Source organism: Chiloscyllium plagiosum, unplaced genomic scaffold, assembly GCF_037043375.1.
Source record: "Chiloscyllium plagiosum isolate Xiang-an unplaced genomic scaffold, Cpla_swu_hap1 HiC_scaffold_23, whole genome shotgun sequence".
In the NCBI taxonomy this organism is placed as follows: domain Eukaryota; kingdom Metazoa; phylum Chordata; class Chondrichthyes; order Orectolobiformes; family Hemiscylliidae; genus Chiloscyllium; species Chiloscyllium plagiosum.
Genome location: NW_028270161.1, coordinates 45625038 through 45647078, shown reverse-complemented (window position 1 = coordinate 45647078; position 22041 = coordinate 45625038). Strand labels below are relative to the sequence as shown.

General features: G+C 42.3%; 1 protein-coding gene and 1 long non-coding RNA gene across 2 annotated transcripts in view; both read right to left on the bottom strand.

Moving 5' to 3' along the window:
• Positions 1–19386, bottom strand: part of LOC148145886 (uncharacterized) — a 34328-nt gene extending 14942 nt beyond the window's left edge. The window contains exon 1 of the long non-coding RNA XR_015761161.1: positions 17532–19386. This is a non-coding gene — a long non-coding RNA (uncharacterized LOC148145886). The remainder of the gene's footprint in view (positions 1–17531) is intronic.
• A 178-nt stretch (positions 19387–19564) lies between these two features.
• LOC122561640 (potassium voltage-gated channel subfamily A member 1-like) lies at positions 19565–21640 on the bottom strand. Its single transcript, XM_043713589.2, has one exon. The coding sequence runs from the start codon at positions 21537–21539 to the stop codon at positions 20085–20087; it is 1455 nt and encodes a 484-aa protein (XP_043569524.1). The 5' UTR covers positions 21540–21640; the 3' UTR covers positions 19565–20084.
• Positions 21641–22041: the final 401 nt, after the last annotated feature.

The window sequence follows — 22041 nt, the reverse complement described above, 5'->3', positions numbered from 1 at the left end:
TACACAGGTCGGTCAATCTATGAACTTTACCTTCTCTGGGAACTTTGTCGACTTTTTTGTGAAGATTCTGAACCACATTTAAAGATAAATAGTTCTAGAAACTTCCATCTTATTGATAATTCACAGCACAAGGATTAAAATCCCAGGCTCCCAAGCAGGAATTGTTCCCACATAGAACATGGGTCAGAGAACTGTGGTTCCCCACAGGGAGTGCAGGGTTTGGAATTGCGTCAGTCAACTGCAGCTAAATTTCTTGTGTTCAGTATTTTTATTTCAGTGGATTTCAACTCAAGAGTGAATTAAAATCACAAACTTTGTTATTTTGTTAAATACAGTTCAATACACAGAATATTAAAGCCTCACAAGGGATATTTCTTCCATTTGATTTGTTAATGACACTATAAACATCTTAACAATTTAAGTGGATAGTTGGAGTTCAAGTTAGAGCATTATCTATGAAAGGAAATAGTGAGTTGTCAACATTGGGTAAGCTCCACAACTGCAGGACAAAATATATTTCATCTCAATTTAAATTTCACTTTGAAGAATGTGATTATTGCTGTGGTTCTGTTCGCCGAGCTGGAAGTTTTTGTTGCAAACGTTTCGTCCCCTGTCTAGGTGACATCCTCAGTGCTTGGGAACCTCCTGTGAAGCGCTTCTGTGGTGTTTCCTCCGGCATTTATAGTGGCCTGTCCCTGCCGCTTCCGGTTGTCAGTTTCAGCTGTCCGCTGTAGTGGTCGGTATATTGAGTCCAGGTCTATGTGTTTGTTGATGGAGTTTGTGGATGAGTGCCAAGCTTCTAGGAATTCCCTGGCTGTTCTTTGTTTCGCTTGCCCTATAATGGTAGTGTTGTCCCAGTCAAATTCATGTTGCTTGTCATCTGCATGTGTGGCTACTAGGGATAGCTGGTCGTGTCGTTTCGTGGCTAGTTGATGTTCGTGGATGCAGATCGTTAGCTGTCTTCCTGTTTGTCCTATATAGTGTTTTGTGCAGTCCTTGCATGGGATTTTGTACACTACGTTAGTTTTGCTCATGCTGGATATCGGGTCCTTCGTTTTGGTGAGTTGTTGTCTGAGAGTGGCTGTTGGTTTGTTTGCTGTTATAAGTCCTAGTGGTCGCAGTAGTCTGGCTGTCATTTCAGAGATGTTCTTGACGTATGGTAGTGTGGCTAGTCCTTTGGGTTGCGGCATGTCCTCGTTCTGTTGTCACTATAAATGCCGGAGGAAACACAACAGAAGCGCTTCACAGGAGGCTCCCAAGCACTGAGGATGTCACCTAGACAGGGGACGAAACGTTTGCAACAAAAACTTCCAGCTCGGCGAACAGAACCACAGCAACGAGCACCCGAGCTACAAATCTTCTCACAAACTTTGAAGAATGTGATTATTTTTTTCATTAATGGGATCTGGGCGTCATTAGCTTGCCCAGACTTTATTGCTCAATCTTAACTGTGTTTGATAAAGGAGTGGTGCTAAGCTTTGAGGATATTGCAGGAGCTTCTTTCTCGAACTACTGCAGCCTTAGGATGAACGGTCACACCTAGGACTATTAGAAAACAGGTTTCAAGATTTTGACGCAGTTACAGCAAAGGAATGGTGATATATTTCTAAGTCAGGATGGTAAGTGGCTTGATGGTGAACTTGCAGCTTCCCCTATATCAGCTGCCTTTTCCGTTTTAGATGGCAGTGGTACTGCAGATGCGGTGCCATTTAAGTGGCTGCTTTGTCCTGGATGGTGTCAAGCTTTCTGAACATTATGGGACTGCACCAATCTAAGCAAGTGGAAAGTATTCATTCACAATCCTGACTTATGCATTTTAGATGGTGGACAGGGTTTGGGGATATAGAGGCTGAGTTACTCGTTGCAGAACTCATACCTCTGACCAGCTCATACAGCCAAAATATGCATGTGGCTAGTCCAGTTCAGTTTCTGGTCAATGGTAAGGCTCCAATGATGTTGATTTTGGAGACTCAGTGATAGCAATGTCTCAGAGATGATGGTTAGATTTTTTGCTGTTGAAGGTAGTCATTTCCCGGCACCTATGTGTTGTGAATGTTATTTACCACATCAGCCCAAGCTGGATGCAGTCCAGGTCTTGGCTGCACACGGACACAGACTGCTTCAGTATCTGATAGGTTGTGAATAGTACTGCACATTGCATTGTCATCAGTGAATATCCCTATTTCTGACCTTATGAATTGGAGAAGGTCATCAGGGGTGGCATGGTGGCTCAGTGGTTAGCACCACTGCCTCACAGCTTTAGGGACCCAGGTTTGATTCCAGCCTCAGGCTACTGTCTGTGTGGAGTTTGCACATTCTCCCCGTGTCTGCATGGGTCTCCTCTGGGTGCTCCAGTTTCCTCCCACAATCCAAAGATGTGCAGTTCAGGTGAATTGGCCATGCTAAATTGCCCATAGTGTTAGGTGCGGTAGTTAGGGGTAAATGGATCTGGGTGGGTTACTCTTCAGAGGATCAATGTGGACTTGTTGGGTCGAAGGGCCTGTTTCCACACTGTAGGGGAATCTAATCTAGTCATTGATGCAGCATCTGAAGATGGTTGGGTCTAGGATATTACCCTGAGGAAGTCCTGCAGAGATGACCTGGAATTGAGATGATGGACCTCGAACAACCATGTGCTAGGTATGACTTCAACTAGTGGAGACTTTTCCCCAAATTCCCATTGATTCAGGTTTTGTGAGGGCACCGCAATGCCACACTTGGTTAAATGCCACCCCATCAAGAGCAGCCACTTTCACCTCATCTTTGGAGTTCTGTTTTTTTTTGTCCATGTTTTGATCAAAGCTATAACAAACTCAGGAATTGGGTAGTCCTGGGAGAACCCAAACTGAGTGTCAGTGAGCACATTATTCCTTTCCAAGTGTCACTTGATATCACTCTTGATGACCGCTTCCATTGCTTTGCAGATGGTCAAGTTAGTCTGATAGGGCAACATGTAGGTAAGGAGGTATTGCCCTGCTTTTCATGACAAGGCACACCTGGTCATATCTTTGCACATTTTGATTAGATGCCTGTAGTGTAGCTGTACTGGAACAGCTTATCTAGGAGGACAGCTAGTTCTTGAGCAGAGGTCTTCACTACCATGGCTGGAATGTCAACAAGGCCTTACGATTTTGCAGTATACAGTATTTTCAGCTATTGGTTGACATCAATTGGAGGACCTCAGGAGGAAGCAGAGGTGGATCATCTCCTCAGCACCTTTGGTTGAATATGGATGGAAGTAATTCAGACATGTCTTTTGCACTCATGTGCTGGACCCCCTCCCATCCCATAATTGGGATAGGAATATTTGTGGAGGCTTCACTTTCTGCCAGTTGTTTATTCATTCACCACTTCACCAATGGATCTGGCAGGACTGCAGAGCTTGGATCTGATCTGTTAGTTCTGGATTGCATATTGTTCCCATTGCTTGGAATGTACGTAGTCCTGTCCTGTAGCTTCACCAGGTTGACACTATGGCCAAAACCTACTCAGGCCCTTTAAGATGTGGGCTCTTGAGAAAAATTTTGGACAATCACATGAGAATGCAAGCAAGACCTTTCTCAGCTTTGGAAGCAACAAGTTATATTTTCCAATTAAGTTTCAGACATCATGACAAGAGTTTTGTAAGTGAACAGTGAGAGGCCTATTGATAGGAACTATTGCTCATTATCACCCTCAATATTACCTGAACTCTCTTCATTAATATGCACTCTCCCCCAGTCAGACAGAAACTAGATGCTGAGAATTCCCAATGTGGAAGTCAGAACAGGAATCCTGACAGACCTGCTGCGCTTTTCCAGCAACACATTTCTAAACTCCAGGTCACTGTTTACTCCTCCAAATATCCATCTTGGACACTGGGCACCAATATCTCAGGTCATACTGCACGGGTACAGGCCACATGTACTTACATGTACTCATCATCAATGGATGTGGGAATCTGACACATGCTAGCTACATAGCATCCTCATGGCACATCTCTGACCCACTTATAATATGTTTCTGTACTTTAATGCTGGACTTTTAGGCTCACTGCCACTGATCATTGAAATGTTGCTGCGCGTTCAGCGCACAGATTGAACCCCCAAGCTGCATCGCAGGCTGTTACTTGCTATCTTAGTATTCACTCACTTGGAGCCTATCTGGATGCTCACAACCTTGCTGCCTCACCAAGCCTTGTAATACAGACACAAAGCCAGAAAGCTTGTCATTTCTGTTAGCAGTCATCAGTGAAGGGGTGGACATGTTGCTACCTGGTACCATGCTACATCAATCTCGCACCATGTGCCAGCAGCAAATATGCCAAACATTGGGGAGATGCCATGAGGTTACAGATTCTGATGGAATTCAATTCTGCTGCTGGTGGCCCAGAGTGCCATATGGATGCCAAGTTTTAAGTTGCTGGATTTGTTCCAAATCTGTCCCATTTACCATGATGGCAGTACCACAAAACAGAATGGAGGATATCCTTAATGTGAAGATCTACAGTGACCATACGATGGTCACTTTTACCAATACTGTCATGGATGGTCGCACACAGGTAAACTAGTGAGGATGAAGTCAAGTAGATCTTTCTCTCTTTTTGGATTCCTCACCACTTAGCCCAGATACAGTCTAGACGTTTAGCCCTGGCCAGTTCTGACAGTAGCGCTGCTACCTAGCCACTCTTGGAGATGGAAAGTGAAGACCCCACCCCAAGTACATTCTGTGCACTTATCACTCTTTTCCTCTAAGCAATGTTCCACATGGAGGAGCACTGTTTCATCAGTCAAGGGGCATTATTAGTGGTAATCAGCAGATTTCCATGCCTGTGGTTTACCTCATGCAATGAGATTTCATGGAGGCTTGGGTCAATTTTGAGAATACTCAGCATAACTCCCTCCCAATTGTACACCTCTGTGCCATCATTGTTGATGTATGCTGATAGACTGCTAGCACAAAAAGGTTTGAATATGTTTTCTGCAATCAAACGTCAACCACTTGGCCATGAACGTGGCCTTCATGTTTTGCATTTCACCCATTATTTCCCACGTGACACACTTAGGAGTGGTGGACTCTAGTTTTGCTGTCTCGGTTAAAGACAAAATATCAATAAATCTAATTTTCATTTCCTATTATATGGTTAGTTTGCAAATTCTGGTACATATTGTTAATTGATTAATTACCAGTTTATTTCAGAATGTTGGTAAAATATGTCTGTAGAAAGAAATGGAACTGGAACAACCCCAGGTTAGCAATAAACATTGCTATCTCCAATATCTGTTGCAATTATTAGCTGTTTCAAGTACAGTGTAGCTTACTATGGATCCTCCTAGGTGGAAGTTATTACTCCTAATTCTGAGGAAATTAGAACTTCTTAAGAAAATGAGCCAACAATTAAGATTGGTAACATTAGTGGATCAGGTATTCAAAGTATTTACATGATATTCTTCAATCTACTATGTTTACAAAAAAGTAACCAGTTTGAAATAATGGATTAAGTATAATCTTGGGGAAAATAATCTTAAACTACCATAGAGAATTGTCATATAAACATATGACATATTTGTACAGTAATCTTGATCAAATGTTTTTCCCAGCTTCTGACACTATGCTGAGCAAAAAATCTTTAAAGTAATGTATGTACTGATTTGATAAGACTTGAAAGTTTTCACTAATGTTTGTGTACTGAGTGCTGAAGTTTAGTTACAGTGAGATTCCAGATTACTAGTAACATAGCATCTTATATTGTTGATCTTAAAGCAAAAGGGTCTTTAACTCCTCTAGAGCTGGGTTCAATCTAGGGCAAACTTGTTTGCTTACTGAATGTCCACTTTTAAAAAACTATGTCCATACGTGATCTGTAATCATAGCAAGTTTGAGATTAAGTATAAGAGATTTACGATAAAGATGGGTAAGTTCTTTTGGAAAAGATGTGAGATGTCAGGCTATGGAATTAATTCCCAATTTTTATTATTAAGCTCGAGACTATGGTGGGGAGCTGCATTGGAACTTGTCGTACTCCAGTTCATAACTTCATGTTAAGTGTTGTCTTCTACTAAGCAAAAAGAAAGGATAGGCAGATACAATTGGAACGTTTCTTTATTTGCAGAAGATAAACACTGACATGGGTTGATTGGACTGATTGGCCATCCTTCCAAAACATAGAGGAATGATTCCTTTAAAGTGAACATTTTGCAATTTTTTTCCATGTGGGCAACATGTTGGATTACATCTCTGGGCTGAATTTAGAGGTTGGTGGGCCCAGAAATTAACCCCAATGATTGGCAATGCCAGTTCCTTAGCTTCATCCCACCTCTGTTCCATTACTTATGAAGGTGGGACAGGCAGATAACTGATTATACCTTATTTAGTGCAATTAAAATGGAAACACAGAAATTAGGAGCAGAATAGGTTTTTGACCCTTCAAGTCAGCTTTGTCATTCAATAATGGCTTGGTTGATCATCTATCTCAATGCCACACTCCTGCTTTCTCCCTATTGCCCTTGATGCCTTAAAATCTAAAATATCATCTAAAGATAGAACAGTCTACTCCAACTGTTCAGCGCCCTCTACCCCAAAGTCATTTGCATATCATTTCACTTCTAAGCAAATAAGCATATCCTCTGAGACTACCTGCTAAACTCAAATATCCCACTGGGATATTCAAAGCCTTTGAAAATTAAGTTACCCAAAATCTTCTGATGGCATTTCCCTTTAATGATCTCCACCAATACAGGGGATCCCAGTGTGTGTTATGTAAGCTCCTCATGTGTAAAATTGTTTCTCTACTATCACTGACAGTTTCCACTTTGAAAAAAAATCTTTAAAGATAAATGCATTTTTTTTAAGATCAATGCAATATGGTTGCAGTTTAGGTTTTAAGGGCAGTTTTTCCTGAAATTGCGATGGATATAAGGAATAAACTGGAGTACAGAGGAAATTTAAACAGGGAGACACCAATGCCTATAAGACATCTTACTCAACTGTTCCACTTGCACTGCCACAGGTGATTGTATCTACTCAATTCTGTTGCAGGAAAACTGCCCTCCTGTTCATAAATACCTGTCAACCAATTTATTCACCCAGTACAAAATCTCCCAACCACACCTCATTCCTACCACCAATAAAATCCAAATCCTCAACTTCATCACTTCCTTGGCTTGACTTACCATCACCCTCCTCAATGTATCCAAAGCTCCATGTTTACATAAATATTCACTGAGAACTGTATTGTTCAAACCTTACTGAACACTCTGCCTGGTGCACCCTTGTCTCCACTGATCTCCATTACTAGGCTGTGTACCACAACACCAGTTTTCCATGTTCCACCACCCTCTAACTCTGTGAGTCCAAATGTCCAACAGTTTTACAAAGCCATGGGTGACCACACCAGTGCTGTCCTATGCAACCTCCTTCAATAATCCACCACAGCATCTGCCGCCTTTTAATCCTCCAAATCTGATGTCTTGTGCATGCACTCTTCCCTCACTCCTCCCAACCATTGCTGCAAATTCACTGGAATTGTCTTTCAATCCTATTCCAACACTCTGGTTTGTTAAAACTTTTTCACCTTGCCACTCCTCTGTCTCAGCTCCATAAGCTTATTATCATGAACATAACTTCCATACATCTTGCAAACTTCCATGCTTATCATAGGGCATCTACTTCCATGAAGGGAAGTGAAATGCTACACAATGATCAATTTTGATGCTGTTATGTTCATAATGTTAGTTTTTGTATAAAATCATAGCAGCTGTAATTAATGTAGCCACTCAATATCATGAAAATAAGTACAGGCATCTTCCCATCTCACACGTGCAAAGAAATGTCTGCACCATCTGCACTTTAAACAGCTGACTCACAGCTTAAGCATTTTGAATTCAAGCAATACCTAGAGATGCTTTAAAAGTGTTTATATTGTCAGCACAGTAAGGGGCTTGGTACTCACCACTATTATTCACAATCGATATAGAGAGTAGACACTGAAATGCTGCATTGTAAAATAGTGGGTTTTTTGGAGAAATATCCAGCTATGTATCCTTGGCCAAGTGCTAGTCTCTTAATACAGAATGGCTGCCCTGAGCATTGATTGAAAAAATTCATTTTCACATCAATTAGCATAGGCAGCACAGAATAAAATCTCTAAATATAAACCATTTATAAATATAATTACACACGAAACAAGTTACTGGAAATAGGCTGAGCACAGAAGCAAAGAATTTAACATAATGAAATCTTTTTCCTGGTATGAAAGTGATCCTGCAATAGTTGTCGATCAGTATTGGAGTGAGACTGTGATAGATGAAGATTGTGATTGAATAAGGTCTGTAATGGAATATCGAGTCAAGAGTGTGGTGCTGGAAAAGCATAGCAGGTCAGACAGCATCCGAGGAGCAGGAGAATTGATGATTCGGGCATAAGGCCTACCAGCACCATACACTCAACTCTGACCCCCAGCATCTGCAGTCCACACTTTCACCTGGAACGGATATTGGTTGGTTTTAACATGAGGTCTAAATTGACTATTGGTTGCTATTAGAGTGGGACATGTGATAAGTATCAGTCAATATTGCAATTAGTATTGGTTAATGTTGCAATTGGGCCTAAGATGTGTGTAAGATGGTATGAGAATGAAGTCCGTGATGGATGATATTGTTTATAGTGTGTGGTTTGTCACGGCGCTAACAATTATATACATTTGAACAAGATGCATTTAAACTTATAAATAAATATATTCCAGTTTTTATTTTCCATCTGTCTGTAATTTCCCAATTAACTTCAACTTGCATCCAGCTTAATTACTCTGGGATTTTCTTTAATATCAAAGAGAAATCACGAGGATTAATAAATGTTTAGAGCGGATCAATATAATGAAATGTATTTTCCTCTATTGATAAATCATTAACTAGAAGGGGCAAGCTTCAGATTAGTACTGGCAAAAAATTATTAAAAATTAGAATAAATGTTATCTATACTTAATAGATATTAAATTGGTGATGAATGGAAATAGCCATAGATATCACAGTGTCTGATAAATGTGCACCTGTTAATAGAATTCCAGCAACATGACACACATCATAATGATTTCTGCATGCTGCCAGCCTACCTCACTATTCATTTATTGCACTTATTCTGGCAACTGGACAACTATCCTAACTTCTGCCTCATAGATTCTGATCTGGCTATGGAGAGTCAGGAGGTGAGTTACTCACTGTGGATTTTCCAGCCTCTGACCTGCTCTTGTAGCCATAGTAATGAGTGCAATTCAATTTATGGCCGATGGTTGGGGCTCCAGCAATGCCGATAAATATTAAGGAGAGATGACTGCATTCTTTCTTGTCAGAGATGGTCACTGCATGATGCCTATATGGTACAAAGGTTGCCATTTATCGGCACATGGATATTGAATGGTGCTGAGCATCGTGTAGTCATCAGTGAACATCCCCGCTTCTAACCTTACGATGGAGGGAATGCCATTCATAAAGCAGCTGAAGGTAGTTGGGTACCAGATTACTACCACAGACAGCTCCTGTGGTAATATCATGGAACTGAGATGATTGACCTCCCTCAACTACAACATTTTCCTTTATGCCAGCAATGACTCAAACAAGTGGAGATTCCCAATGATTCCAGTTTTGCCAGGGCTCCTCGACACCATACTCTATCAAATGCTGCTTTGATATGAAAAGTAGGCACTCACCTCATCTCAGGAAATTTTGGCCATGTTTGCATTCTGCTTCTGCTGCCTGGCCTTATAACTTTGCTGAGTGTAGACTTTATTTTTAGGCATGTCTGTTGCTGCTCCTGCCATGCCTTTCTATATTCTCCATTTAATTGGGTTTGATTCCAGGGTGGGGGTTGCACAGTGATATGAGGTTTTAGATTACGAACTAATACTAATGGTGCTGATGGTCACATTAACTCATGGATTTCCACTTTTGAATTGCTAGATCTGTTCTGTCTGGGATAGAAGTCTATCCCATTCACAAAATTTGTAGTACTTTATGCTGCTGAATGTAGCACATTTGATGCTACACAACACACTCAACAGCATTCTCAATGGTAGAACTTTGTCTCATGAGTACTGTCAATGGTCACACCGACCAATGCAGTCATGCGAAGGTATATCTAAGGCACAATAGTGGTGAGGACATGGACAACTGGATGTTTTTTTTTTACCTCTTATTGTCTCCTCACCACCTGCCACAGACCTAGCCTAGATGTTATGTGCTTTAAGACTTGGCCAGTTCTGTCAGTAATGGTGCTACCAAGCCACTCTTGAGGAATAAGATGGAAGATCCCCCTCTCAGAGTATATTCTGTGCTCTAGTTATCTTTCCTCTTCTTCCAAGTGGTATTCAATATATACACCCAAATTATTTGCTAAGGGTGGGATGGAGGCTGGGGAATTGGGAGCACACACAGGGCAGAGGTGGGGATGTTGGTGCTGATGGTTATCAACAGGAAGTTTCCTTGCCCACATTTATCCTGATACCATGAGACGACATGCAGTTTGGAATCACTGTAGAGGATTGAAAGAGTAATGCCCACCTGATAATACACCATTGTGCCACCATCCCAGAGAGGGTGACAGTGATGTCTGGAATCTGTCTGTAAGGCATGATTCCAGAAGTATGACTATGTCAAGTTTGACCATGGACATTTCTCCTAATCTTGGTACATGTTTCCAGATGTTAATAAAGAGGATTTTACAGGGTTGACAATGCTACATATGCCATTGCAGTTTCTGCTGCCTACATCAATGCTTGGTGTTCTGATCAAATTCATTCCACTTTTCTTAAAGTTCATTCCATTTTTCTCCAGTGACTGGATACTTTGTGATTTGATACTTGACATTTAAGAATCAGCCACATCGCTTTAGGTCAGGAGTCACAGTTAGGGGAGATAAGGATGGCAATTTTTCTTAACCAAAGTGAAGCAGATGGGTTTTTTTTTAAAGTCAGCAGTAGTTTCATGGTCATCGTTACTTAGTCTAGCTTGAAGCACCAAATCTATTAATTGAATTTTATCAGAAGCTTTCATGGGACTCTTGTCCCCAGATGGTTGACCTACCAATATGCCACCATCTACCTTATCTTATACTATCTTACACTATCTTATACTGATACTTTACACAATGCACGCGACCAAATAAATTGACAAAGCATTCTCTCATAGTTTAACTGCATTTAAAGTTCCTATTGATATTGCAAATATTTTAGCCACAATTAATAAGTATAAGGGAATTTTTCCACATGAGAAGAATAATAATTCAGAAAATACTTCAAACTTAAATAATTAATTTTAAAATGCTGTGAAATTCAGAAATGTAGGAAGCCATGTTGAGGCCAGTAACAGACTTCAAGAGGACATTAAAAACTGGTGAAATAGACATATGGTTGAGGAGAAAATTGAGTCGGATCTTCTGATAGGAAGAAACTCATTGCAGCAACATAGACAACGTAAACCATGTGGAGCTTGCAATGCAGTAGCAGTCTCAAAGAAAGCCACCACCTCATTGAGGGTCTGGATGAAGCAAAATTTGAGGTCCTTGTGTTTATCAACAAAGCCAAAATTTTTTGCCGACATAATTGTCCTTGAGAAGGTGACCATAACTCCTTACATTTTATACAAGACCTCAGTATATGCTATCAGGGGCTTACCTAATTAAGATAATGAAATAAATTGTTATGGTCAATGGAAAGAACAGGATTCTCTGCAGGAACAATGTGGAATGGGAGTACAAGTAGGGCTCAATTATTTAGAGATGATATCAAGAATAATTTCTTCAAAAACCATGGAACTCTCTTCCTCAGAATAATGTATGTGAATGCATGCATTTCTGAAAAGTTCCATTTCACCTTTATTTCGAGGGTGCTGCTGCTTTTAAATAAACTGGCTGGGGAAAGGTTGACTGGCTAGAAACATCTATTTTTTTACAATCCTGGTCGATGACATAGTGCCACAGAGGTATACAGCATGAAAACAAACCTTTCAGTCCAACTCATCCACACTAAACAGATTGAACTCATCCCATGTCTGCGTTTGACCCATATTTCTCTAAACCTTTCCTATCCATGTGCATGTCCAAATGTCTTTTAAATGTTATAATTATATCCACCTCTACCACTTCCTCTGACATCTCATTCCATATATGCAGCACTTTGTGTGAAAAACATCTTTCGACTGTGACAGCAAACAGATAATGGACACAGATAAAGCAATGTATAGAATAAGTGTAACAAAACCATTAACACATTTATTTTCTGAGTTTACATTAATAGGATAGTTAGCCTTAAGTCTTTTCCACTATGAGATTATTGCTCAACTGCAACCTCACTTCAAAGGCCTACTTTTATTTATTTTCCCTTAATACCATTCATTTAGAAAAGTCTATCAAGCTGAAGTTTGAAATTAAAATTTGATCTAACACAATTTGTCATTTCTGCAAAAGTGTAATCAATTTCTCCCATTACATATGTAAAGAAATGTTTCTTATCTTCAGTTTTGAAAGGTTAGGCTGCAATGTTTAGACCATTCCAATGTTCAGGTTGGAGAGTTTTGAACTCTCCAACCTGAGAAAATAGTCTTGCTGTATGCAGCTCATGTTTTGTCCTTAATGTTGTGAAACTTTCAATCCAATTACCCTTTAGCGTAGAAATTCTGGGAGTTATAACCGTAGTAGTCAGTATCAAATTCCCAAGTCTATTATACCAATTTCAATTTTATAACACTGCCCAAAGTCTGAAAAACAACCTGAATGAATCAGTATGCATTTTTCAATCCAGCATCGTCTGAATGACACTGAGAGTCTATTGCTGCACTGATTAGCAACAAATTACTCAGTTTTACACAGTGGGTCTACATCCATTAGAAATTCATATCATGTGGAATTCTTATAGCCTCCAAAAGTCTAGAATTTGCATTCCTTCAGTATGAATTAAAATCAAACACTGATATAACACAAAATGTTGTAACTTATGGAGGTCCCATTTTAATCCTTTTGAAGATAAGAGCAACATCAAATTCCTTGCTTATACTGCCTCCTCCAGGTGAATCAATGATATGCCATTTTTTGTGCCACAATGACATTTATTTTTGCAAAAAGCATTCTCCCAATATTTGCAGTCTTTAGATTCTGAACTCATACCAGGATCAGTGGTGTGGGATCTAGCCAAGGTTCAGAACTTGAGATCAATTTATATCATATTTACTTTGTCATGGTGAATCAACCTTGTATTTTGTATAATATGCCATGTAATAAAAGATATCAATCCAGTTTCAGCTCAATGTCTACGTTTTGAATATGACCCACTTATGGTTAAGTACTAATAGGTCCCACACAACTCCCATGAGTTCCAATTATCTGTAATGGTTCTTTGGTAATTATAACTCAGTGAGCAACCTATATTTCATAATACAAGTGTGTATTATAATATCAAATATGTACTCATATCAAAATTGAGATACCTAAACAGTTATAGCTGCTGCTGCCTTAACGCTGCAGATATCAAAGGTGATTTGCAAAGAAAAAACAAAATAAATTGTACTTATATATTGTCAACATGCATTCCCAGGACATTGCATAGTGTTTCAGAAACAAGGATGTATTTACAAATGTAGTTAAATGGTATATTGAAAAAAGCTGAATACATTGTAAACTATCAAAAAGAGAGTTTTTTGATAGGCAGATTGAAGCCCTTAGTCCTACCTGTTCCAGGGGTGTGTAAGAACATCTCTGAAGAGGTTAATTAGAAAATAGCTTTTAACTGCATGGCAGGGCTTATTGCAATACAGCTTTCCTTTTGTATTGCATTGAGTTGTTCACAAGATGATAGCTTCAACTCAACAATTCCTAGGTGACGGTGCTACTAGCTGAGTTCAGCTGACACTCTTAAGGGCTTTAAAATGTGCTTAAAAATGTTACATGTTTCTCATGTTGGAAGGCATTAATCATAGTTCTCTACCAATTCGTCCAACCTTCTGGCAAATTGCACTCTACTTATGGTACAGTCTACTGCCACATTCACACCATGGCATTACTAGCATACTGGATGGAATCTGTTGCACTTAGTGGGCAGTAGAAACTTCTAAAATTGAATATAGACTTAAAGGAACTCCATCACCTTTACATTTATAGTGGAAAGGAGGTATTGCTGGTGGCCAGAAGGGACACAAACTTTGCATAAGGCTCATGAAATTAGATCTAGGTCTCCACAATATGGCTGGTCTGCCTGAACAATCTTCCAGTTGTTAATTTTCCACTGTAAACATGCACTGTTTGGAAAGACAAAAAACAATGGCTTAAAAGTTTTATTTTGGATAATACTGCTTGAGTCACAGGATGTTTCAACACTGGAGCAGGTTAATAAGTGGATTAATGACACTAAGATAACCTTGCATCATCCTAGTAGATAAAATCACAAGAGGTAGATAGATAGATACCGGTAAGATGTTTCCTACATTGGACAAGCTAGAACTTGGGTGTAAAATTCAAAAATAGTGGTGAAGTATTTAGGATTTAAATTAGGAGAATTGCTTGTACTCAGACAGTTATGAATCTTTGGAATTATCTACACTAGAGGACTTCAGAAGATTAGTCTTTGAGTAAATTTAAAGTAGAGATTGATCATTTTTGATTATCAGTGATTTCGAGAGTTATTGGGATAGATATTAAAGTGTTTGATCAGCTATGTCTGTATTAAATAGAGAAGGAGGCTCAATGAGCTTAATGACTTACTTCAGTTCCTATTTTTCTATGTTACTAAGAGAAACAGGTTATTTGGTTTATCAACTCATTTTTCAATCTATTTAATCCACTCTTCTGTTTGCTGCACAGATCTTTTATTGTCTCATTTTTCTATGTAAATCATTTAAAATATACATTCTGCTTCCACAATCTTGACAGCAAATTTCCACAATTTAATCAGCCATGTATATAAAAAGGTCTGTGGTTCTTCTTTACTTGTTTTATCTTAAATTTGTGTCCTCTTGTTACCCTCTCATTGATCAGTGAAACTAATCATTATGTAATCTATAGACCTTTCATACAATAAATGTTATATCATCAACTGACCTGCACAACTCTGTCAAAGTCCAAAGTACCTCCATACCTGAAACATGAGGCTAAATAATATCCGAATGAATCTATGTGGGGCTTTCTTTCCATCGTTTCCACATCATTCCAATAATGTGCTGTCCTAAACTCCACTAAATTAAGGTATTCTACAAATTAAACTTTAGGGCTCTTATGATGAAGCCAAAAGGCTTTGAGTCCCATGTGCTTCCATTTGGACAGGTTGATTGTAAATACCTACAAATTCAGCAATAGTTTCTTCCCTTTGTTGACCCTGAAGATTATTTCTCTCAGACCATAGTTCACTGACCTTGGAGTGTTTTTGATACTTTTATTGTTAAATGAATCATTGGCCTGTACTTAATGAAAATTGTAAACAAACATAGCTTTTCTCCAATCTGACTAAACAAATTTTGAACAAGATGCCTTTGTACTTGTTGCAATTGTCAAGCTGCATTACCTTTTCACATCACTGATAAACATTATTTCATTCAGACCCCACACAGCAACTGTACTGCAAAGATTTTTACCACATCTGATGGAAGTCTTCAAAATCATAACAGGGCTGGATAGAACAGTCAGGGAGAAACTGTCCCTATTTGTAAGAGGATAAAGAACAGGGGGCACAGATTCAAAGTGATTTGCAAAAGAAGCAAAAGAAGCGATAAGACATTTTTTACACACTAGTGTTCAGGGTCTGGAACAGATGGGAAATGTAAGGATGTCGATCAGATATCCTAAATAGATTTGGTTCCATTTGCCAGCATTTGGCACATATCCCTTTAAACCCTTCCTATTCATATACCCATCCAGGTGCCTTTTAAATGTTGTTATTGTACCAGCCTCCACCACTTCCTCTGACAGTTCATTTCACACATGTACCACCGTCTGCCTGAAAATGTTGCCCCTTAGGTCCCGTTTAAAGCTTTTCCCTCTCACCTTTAACCTATGCCATCTACTTTTGGACTTGGCACCCTGGGAAAAAAGACCTTGTCTACTACCCTATCTAAGCCCCTTATGATTTTATAAACCTCTACAAGGTCACTCCTCAGCCTCTGACATTACAGGGAAAATAGCCCCAGCCTCTCCCGATCGCTCAAACCCTCCAACTCTGACAACATCCTTGTAAATCCTTTCTGAAACATTTCAAGTTTCACAATATCCTTCCAATAGCAGGGAGACCAGAATTATATGCAGTATTCCAAAAGTGGCTTATTATTTAAATAGAAATAATATGCAGTGTTAAAGAGAAAGGCAGGAGAATGGTACTAAGTCATGATGCTCATTTGAAGAGACGGTGGTACAGACAATGGGCCGGGTGGCCTCCTTCTGCAGGGAAACAATTCAATTATTCCGTGAAAAGAATGTTTTATTTTAACACTGCTGTTCGTTATGACCTTGTATGCTACACCTGCAATGTGGTGGAATCAAATTCAACAGTACTTTCAAAAAGGGATTCAGCATGGGAAAAATATGCCGGGCCATAGTGAAAAATCAAGGGGATAGGACCAAATCAAAAATCTATTACAGGCGAGACAGAGGGAATGGCACCCGTTCTATGTATGGTTCATGGTTCAGTGATATCAGGGGAAAATCATATGACACTCTAAATGAATGTAAGTGCCTATTAGGATTAGTACCTCCTGAGGTACAGTAGCATTATTATATTCGGTCTATCTAACGATGAACTTGGCATTTGTGCCTGCCAATATAGTGTCTCTCCGCGTTCTTTAATAAAATCTAAATCATAAAGTAAACCTGGATGGTTCATGCGTGATCTCTCTCGACCATTGTCTGAAAGAGTTTTCAACGCCTAAAATAGGTGTACAAAAAGACCGTCGTCGTGCAAGGGAAGTCTCAGGCTTTGGGGTACCCCAGTTTCATCGTTCTACTGGAATATAAAGGGGAGAACGTGGCGTTACGAAATGTAAGTGGGTAGGAAGGCGACTTTTTTTTTCTTACAGCTGTCACATCTGACCTTGTCGAACTTTTAAGTTTTCCCGTCTATCCAAAACAAACTAAATCTCCAAAGTCTTGTTCTTTTTTTCCACAGAAGTTATCGGACAGAAAGGGTGAACTTCTCACTTGAACTGAGCGCGGTCCTGTCAGTGGCTTGTACATGATTTAATTGATCTGCTGCTGACCTGTGGAAAGCGGATCTTGGGTCTCCTTGTGGAGGCGGTGGGCTCGGACTGGTATTAGCATTGTGGTAAAGCAGAATATTTGCAGACAAGGGAATGTTCGACACGTTCATCCCTCAGAGGACAAACTAAAGATTGCCCTTCACCCTCGAGAGAGCCGCCTTTCAATTTACAATCGCTGCCTCGCGATTTGAAACAGACCACAAATTGGAACAGCAATGTCTCCGCTCCCCGCACTGGCTGGGAATCATTCAGAAAGTCACAGCTGAAAGAGCATTTAAAAATGCAGGAGGTGTACACCACACAAAAACGATGAAATGTAAACGCACTCACCTTTCACACTGCGCCTCTCTCAAAACTGCCAGTTGCACTGGACGTTTGAAGCAGGTCCTGAATTTCCTTACCCCTTCCTTTGTAAATCGTGGGTTTCCCGATTTGAAGGAACCCTGCTTTCTTTTGCGGTGGCTGATTTCCAAGGATGTTAAGCCGTACAAGTCCTCTCCTTCAACCTCACAGGGTGGCAGGGCAAGGCTTGGGGATTCCAAGCAGGTCGATCCATGTCTCATTTGATGGCATCCTGTGATCAGTGAAGGGTCACACAAGCAATTGGCAACAGCCCCTTCAACTCCCCCGGTCACAACTATAACGGTGCGGCTTAATGCCCTCATAAATAAACAGAAGGGTCATTCACGTCTTCTTCAGACAGGGACATCAGTAACTCATTCCCGGAGGTTGGGGGGGAGGGAGAGGTGATTGTCACTCTTGGCTTTTTTGGAGTATGTAGAAAATGTTTTGCCTCTTGCTTGCCGGGTGGGTGGGGGGGAGCAGCCCATATCGGATAACTAATGTGAACTAAACACGGATTTCCTCCGCCCTCACCACCACCCACTCCGTGATCCAGTCCTTAATCCGTTGGCCCTGAGTTTGTCTCAAAACGTGTTCGCCGTCACCAAGGTAATGTGGCTATTTTGGATTGCCACATGGCGCGACCGCTCCAACGATCGGGTCCTGGAAAGTGTCAGCAAAACAGGGATTCCCGTTCTCCTGTGTTTTGGTGTTTTTTTGTTCGATTCAATGTCGATTGTCATCGAAAATAAATATTTCCTCGAATGACTTCGGTTGGGCACGGTGCAGCTGTCAAGCGGCAATCGTTCCCTCATTCCCTAAAATAAAGGGCATTGACATTTGCCCTGACTACTTCAGTCCATTTGGAGCTCGGTGTTAGATCCTGTTGTTCCCTTGGGGAAGAGGGAGGGGACAATGATAGCACAGCGAGCTGTGCACGGAATGCAGAGTGAACAGGGAAACTTCATCCGCAGGGTTGCGGTCGCTCTGGCCAGATTCTTAAACTCTCCGTTTCACCAAACCAAGGGAAATGCAATGAATCGCTGGTGAAACGCGACTCTCCCATTTTGTTTTTTTTTAAAAAGAGGGACAATGCTGCAAATTAAACAGTGTCTCACTGGAGAACAGTCGAGAAGGTTGACATAGCAACCGCCGACGCTGCTGAGGTTGTCCCGCGGGGCGGCGCTGGCGTATTCCCCGCCGCAATAGCGCCCCTACTTCCAGAGCCCTGTCTGATCCTGGGTTCGTACACGTGTCCTTTATTTTGTCTCATTTACCTCTCTCTGTGTTTCTCAGACAAGCACTTGGCAAAAAAAAGAGGATGCTTGTTTGTCGTTTTATTTTTCTTTCTGGTTGTCGCTGCTGTTTATGGTTGGGGGAGGAAAATAATTGTCAATTGTGACAACCCTATGTAAACATAAATCCACCTGCGCAAGAAGGCAACAGTCCCCATTTCTTCCTCAACTGTTGAGAGTTTTTTTTTGTAAAAAAAGCGATGCAGCACACGAATGCCGATGGGAGTTGAACAAAGCAAAAGTGCGAGCTGATTTTTAGCCTTCCCTCGCACCCACAGCTCAGAGAGTGGCGCAGGGAAAAGTCTGTCAAATAGATTCAGCTATTGTAATAAAACGTGTTGGAAACGACATTAAATTAAGAGTCAGATGAGTGCTGGAAATGGCTTCCGGTTTTTCACTTCTAGGAATGTAGAAGATAGCAACAGCTGCGTGTGTTGCTCCGGCTTTCAATTTTGCACTTTAATCTCTCTCTACTTGATTGCTATTTGGTTCTCCCCCCGCCCCCGTTAGCTTCCTTTTCCTTTTGTTTTGACAATTCAAAACCCTCGTTTCTGTCACCCCCCCCCCCCCCCCATTCTCCTCAGGGCAGGTTGAGAGGTTGGATGGGTCATGATGTCTAAATCCCCCTCCTCTTCCTCTTCCCCCACCCGCCGGAGATACATGCTCCCAGGCAGGAGAATTCGCCCCCTTCACTCCCCGCGCCCCCCATTTCTCCCCCATGAAAAAAATGCCCCCTCCTCTCCCATGAAGTGATACGCAATTAGCGGGAAGGAAGCAAGGGGAGGCGGGGGGAGTGATAGAAGGTAATCGTTTTTCTTTTTAAAGAGAAAAGATGCCGCACGGTTCCTTTTCGTTCAACTCAATTGACACACATTGAAGGTTAACCTTTCGTGAAATGTGTCAAGACCAGTGCAACAAAAAATGGCGGGCAAGTCGCATTAAACCACAGGAAAAAACTGTAAAATAAACTACAGACGTTGACAGCAAAGCTAAAAAAAGGAAGACTTTTGTTTTTCAATTCGATGCTCCCCCTCCCTCCCTCCCTCGCCTAGATGTAATTCTGTCACACATGTATTGGTTCAAAAATATTTAGCTTCCATGGGTTGAGGCTGACTATCAGACAACGTTTCTTTTAATGTGACTGAAAACACTGAATGTAGGGTTTCTCCGTTTGTGTTCAATTCCCCCTTCTCCTCAGATCCCAACACCCGAGTTAACCCCTCCCCGTCCTTTCCTCTCCCTTTGATCATACATCAGTGAATATTTTCTTGGCTAGGGGTTTCTGTTTGGTCGGGGTGTAGCCGGGGTACTGGTGGGGACCCAGGAACAACGCGTCCACGTTGTCCTCTGCCTCCAGGTTCTCGCTTTTGTCCACGGACTGGTCGCTCGCTTTGAAGCGGCTCAGGGAAGCTGTCTGCTGCCCGCTGCTGACATGCAGATACTCAGCCTGGTCCTCATGCTCGTTCTCCCGGTGGTAGAAGTAGTTGAAGTTGGAGACGATGACGGGCACGGGCAGGGCGATGGTCAGGACGCCGGCGATGGCGCACAGCGAGCCCACGATCTTGCCGCCGATGGTGATGGGGTACATGTCGCCGTAGCCCACCGTGGTCATGGTGACCACCGCCCACCAGAAGGCGTCGGGGATGCTGGAGAAACTCGAGTCACGGTCGTCGGTCTCGGCGAAGTAGACGGCGCTGGAGAACAGGATGACCCCGATGAAGAGGAAGAACATGAGCAGGCCCAGCTCCCTCAGGCTGGCCTGCAGGGTTTTCCCCAGGATCTGGAGACCTTTGGAGTGACGGGAGAGCTTGAAGATGCGGAAGACCCGAACAAGCCGAATGACCCTGAGGATGGCCAGGGACATGGTCTGTTGCCCGTTGCTTTGGTGGTGCACTAACTCGGTGAACAGGGTGATGAAATACGGGATGATGGCCACTATGTCGATGATGTTCATGATGTTTTTGAAAAAGCCAGGCTTGCTGGGAGAGGAGAAAAACCTCACCAACAGTTCGAAAGAGAACCAGACGATGCATAGAGTCTCGATGATGAAGAAGGGGTCGGTGAACGAGTTCATCCCCACGGTTTCGGTGCCGTTGGCAGCAAAATTCATCAGGTTCGGGTGGGAGTCTTCTCTGAATTCGGGCAGGGTCTCTAAACAGAATATGATGATGGAAATGAGAATGACCAGGACGGAGACGATGGCTATCCCTTTCGCAGCTCCCGAGCTCTCGGGGTATTCGAACAACAGCCAAACTTGACGCTGGTACTCGTTGCTGGGCAGAACCCGCTCCTCTTCCTTAATGAAACCTTCCTCCTCTCGGAGGTTGTCAATGGCCTCATCGCCCATCTCGTAAAATCTGATCTCCTCCAGGAAAACGTCGACGGGCACGTTAACAGGTCTCCTCAGCCTCCCTCCCGACTGGTAGAAGTACAGGATGGCGTCGAAGCTGGGGCGATTCCTGTCGAAGAAGTACTCGTTCCGCAGGGGGTCGAAGTAGCGCATCCTCTTCCTCGGGTTGCCGAGTAAGGTGTTGGGGAACTGGGCCAGGGTCCTGAGCTGGGTCTCGAAGCGGAGCCCCGAGATGTTGATGAACGCCCGCTCGCAGCATTCCTGCCCCAGCTCCTCGGGATCGCGGTGACCCTGAGAGAGCGCGGTCAACACCACCGACTCGTCGATGTTCTCCTCGCCGACCAGGGTCATCTTCAGCCGGGCCGCTCTCGTTCGTGGTGGAGGGGCGGCTGAGGGCACTCGCTGTGATCTGACACCTCCGCCAGGGCAGCGTCTGGCATTTCCTGATCAGCAACACCCCCCCCCCCCCCCCCCCAGCCTCCCCCCTTCCACACACACACACCCACCCCGCCTCCCCCGACTTTTAATTCTCGCACCTCTCTCTCTCTCTCACACACACACACACACAGACAGACGGGCAGGGACTCTGCAATCACAGCATTTCAAAATAGCTCAGCCCCTTACCATCCCCTGCGATGACGTGAGGGCGACGTTTCTCAAGAAGCGTCTTTGATTCCCCGCACACACACACGCACAAATAAAACAATACTCCCAATATCTCACCGGCTGCAATCGGTCCATCCAATTCACACCCAGTGTGGGGAGTCCACATCGGAACACCCCCGCCCCACTTTATCCGTGACTGAATCTGCCGGCACGGATTCCCTCTACCGACCCCAGCCCGCCTGTACTT

Coding starts and splice junctions, on each gene's coding strand:
- LOC122561640 (XM_043713589.2), bottom strand. CDS start 21,539: ATGACCCTGGTCGGCGAGGAGAACATCGACGAGTCGGTGGTGTTGACC.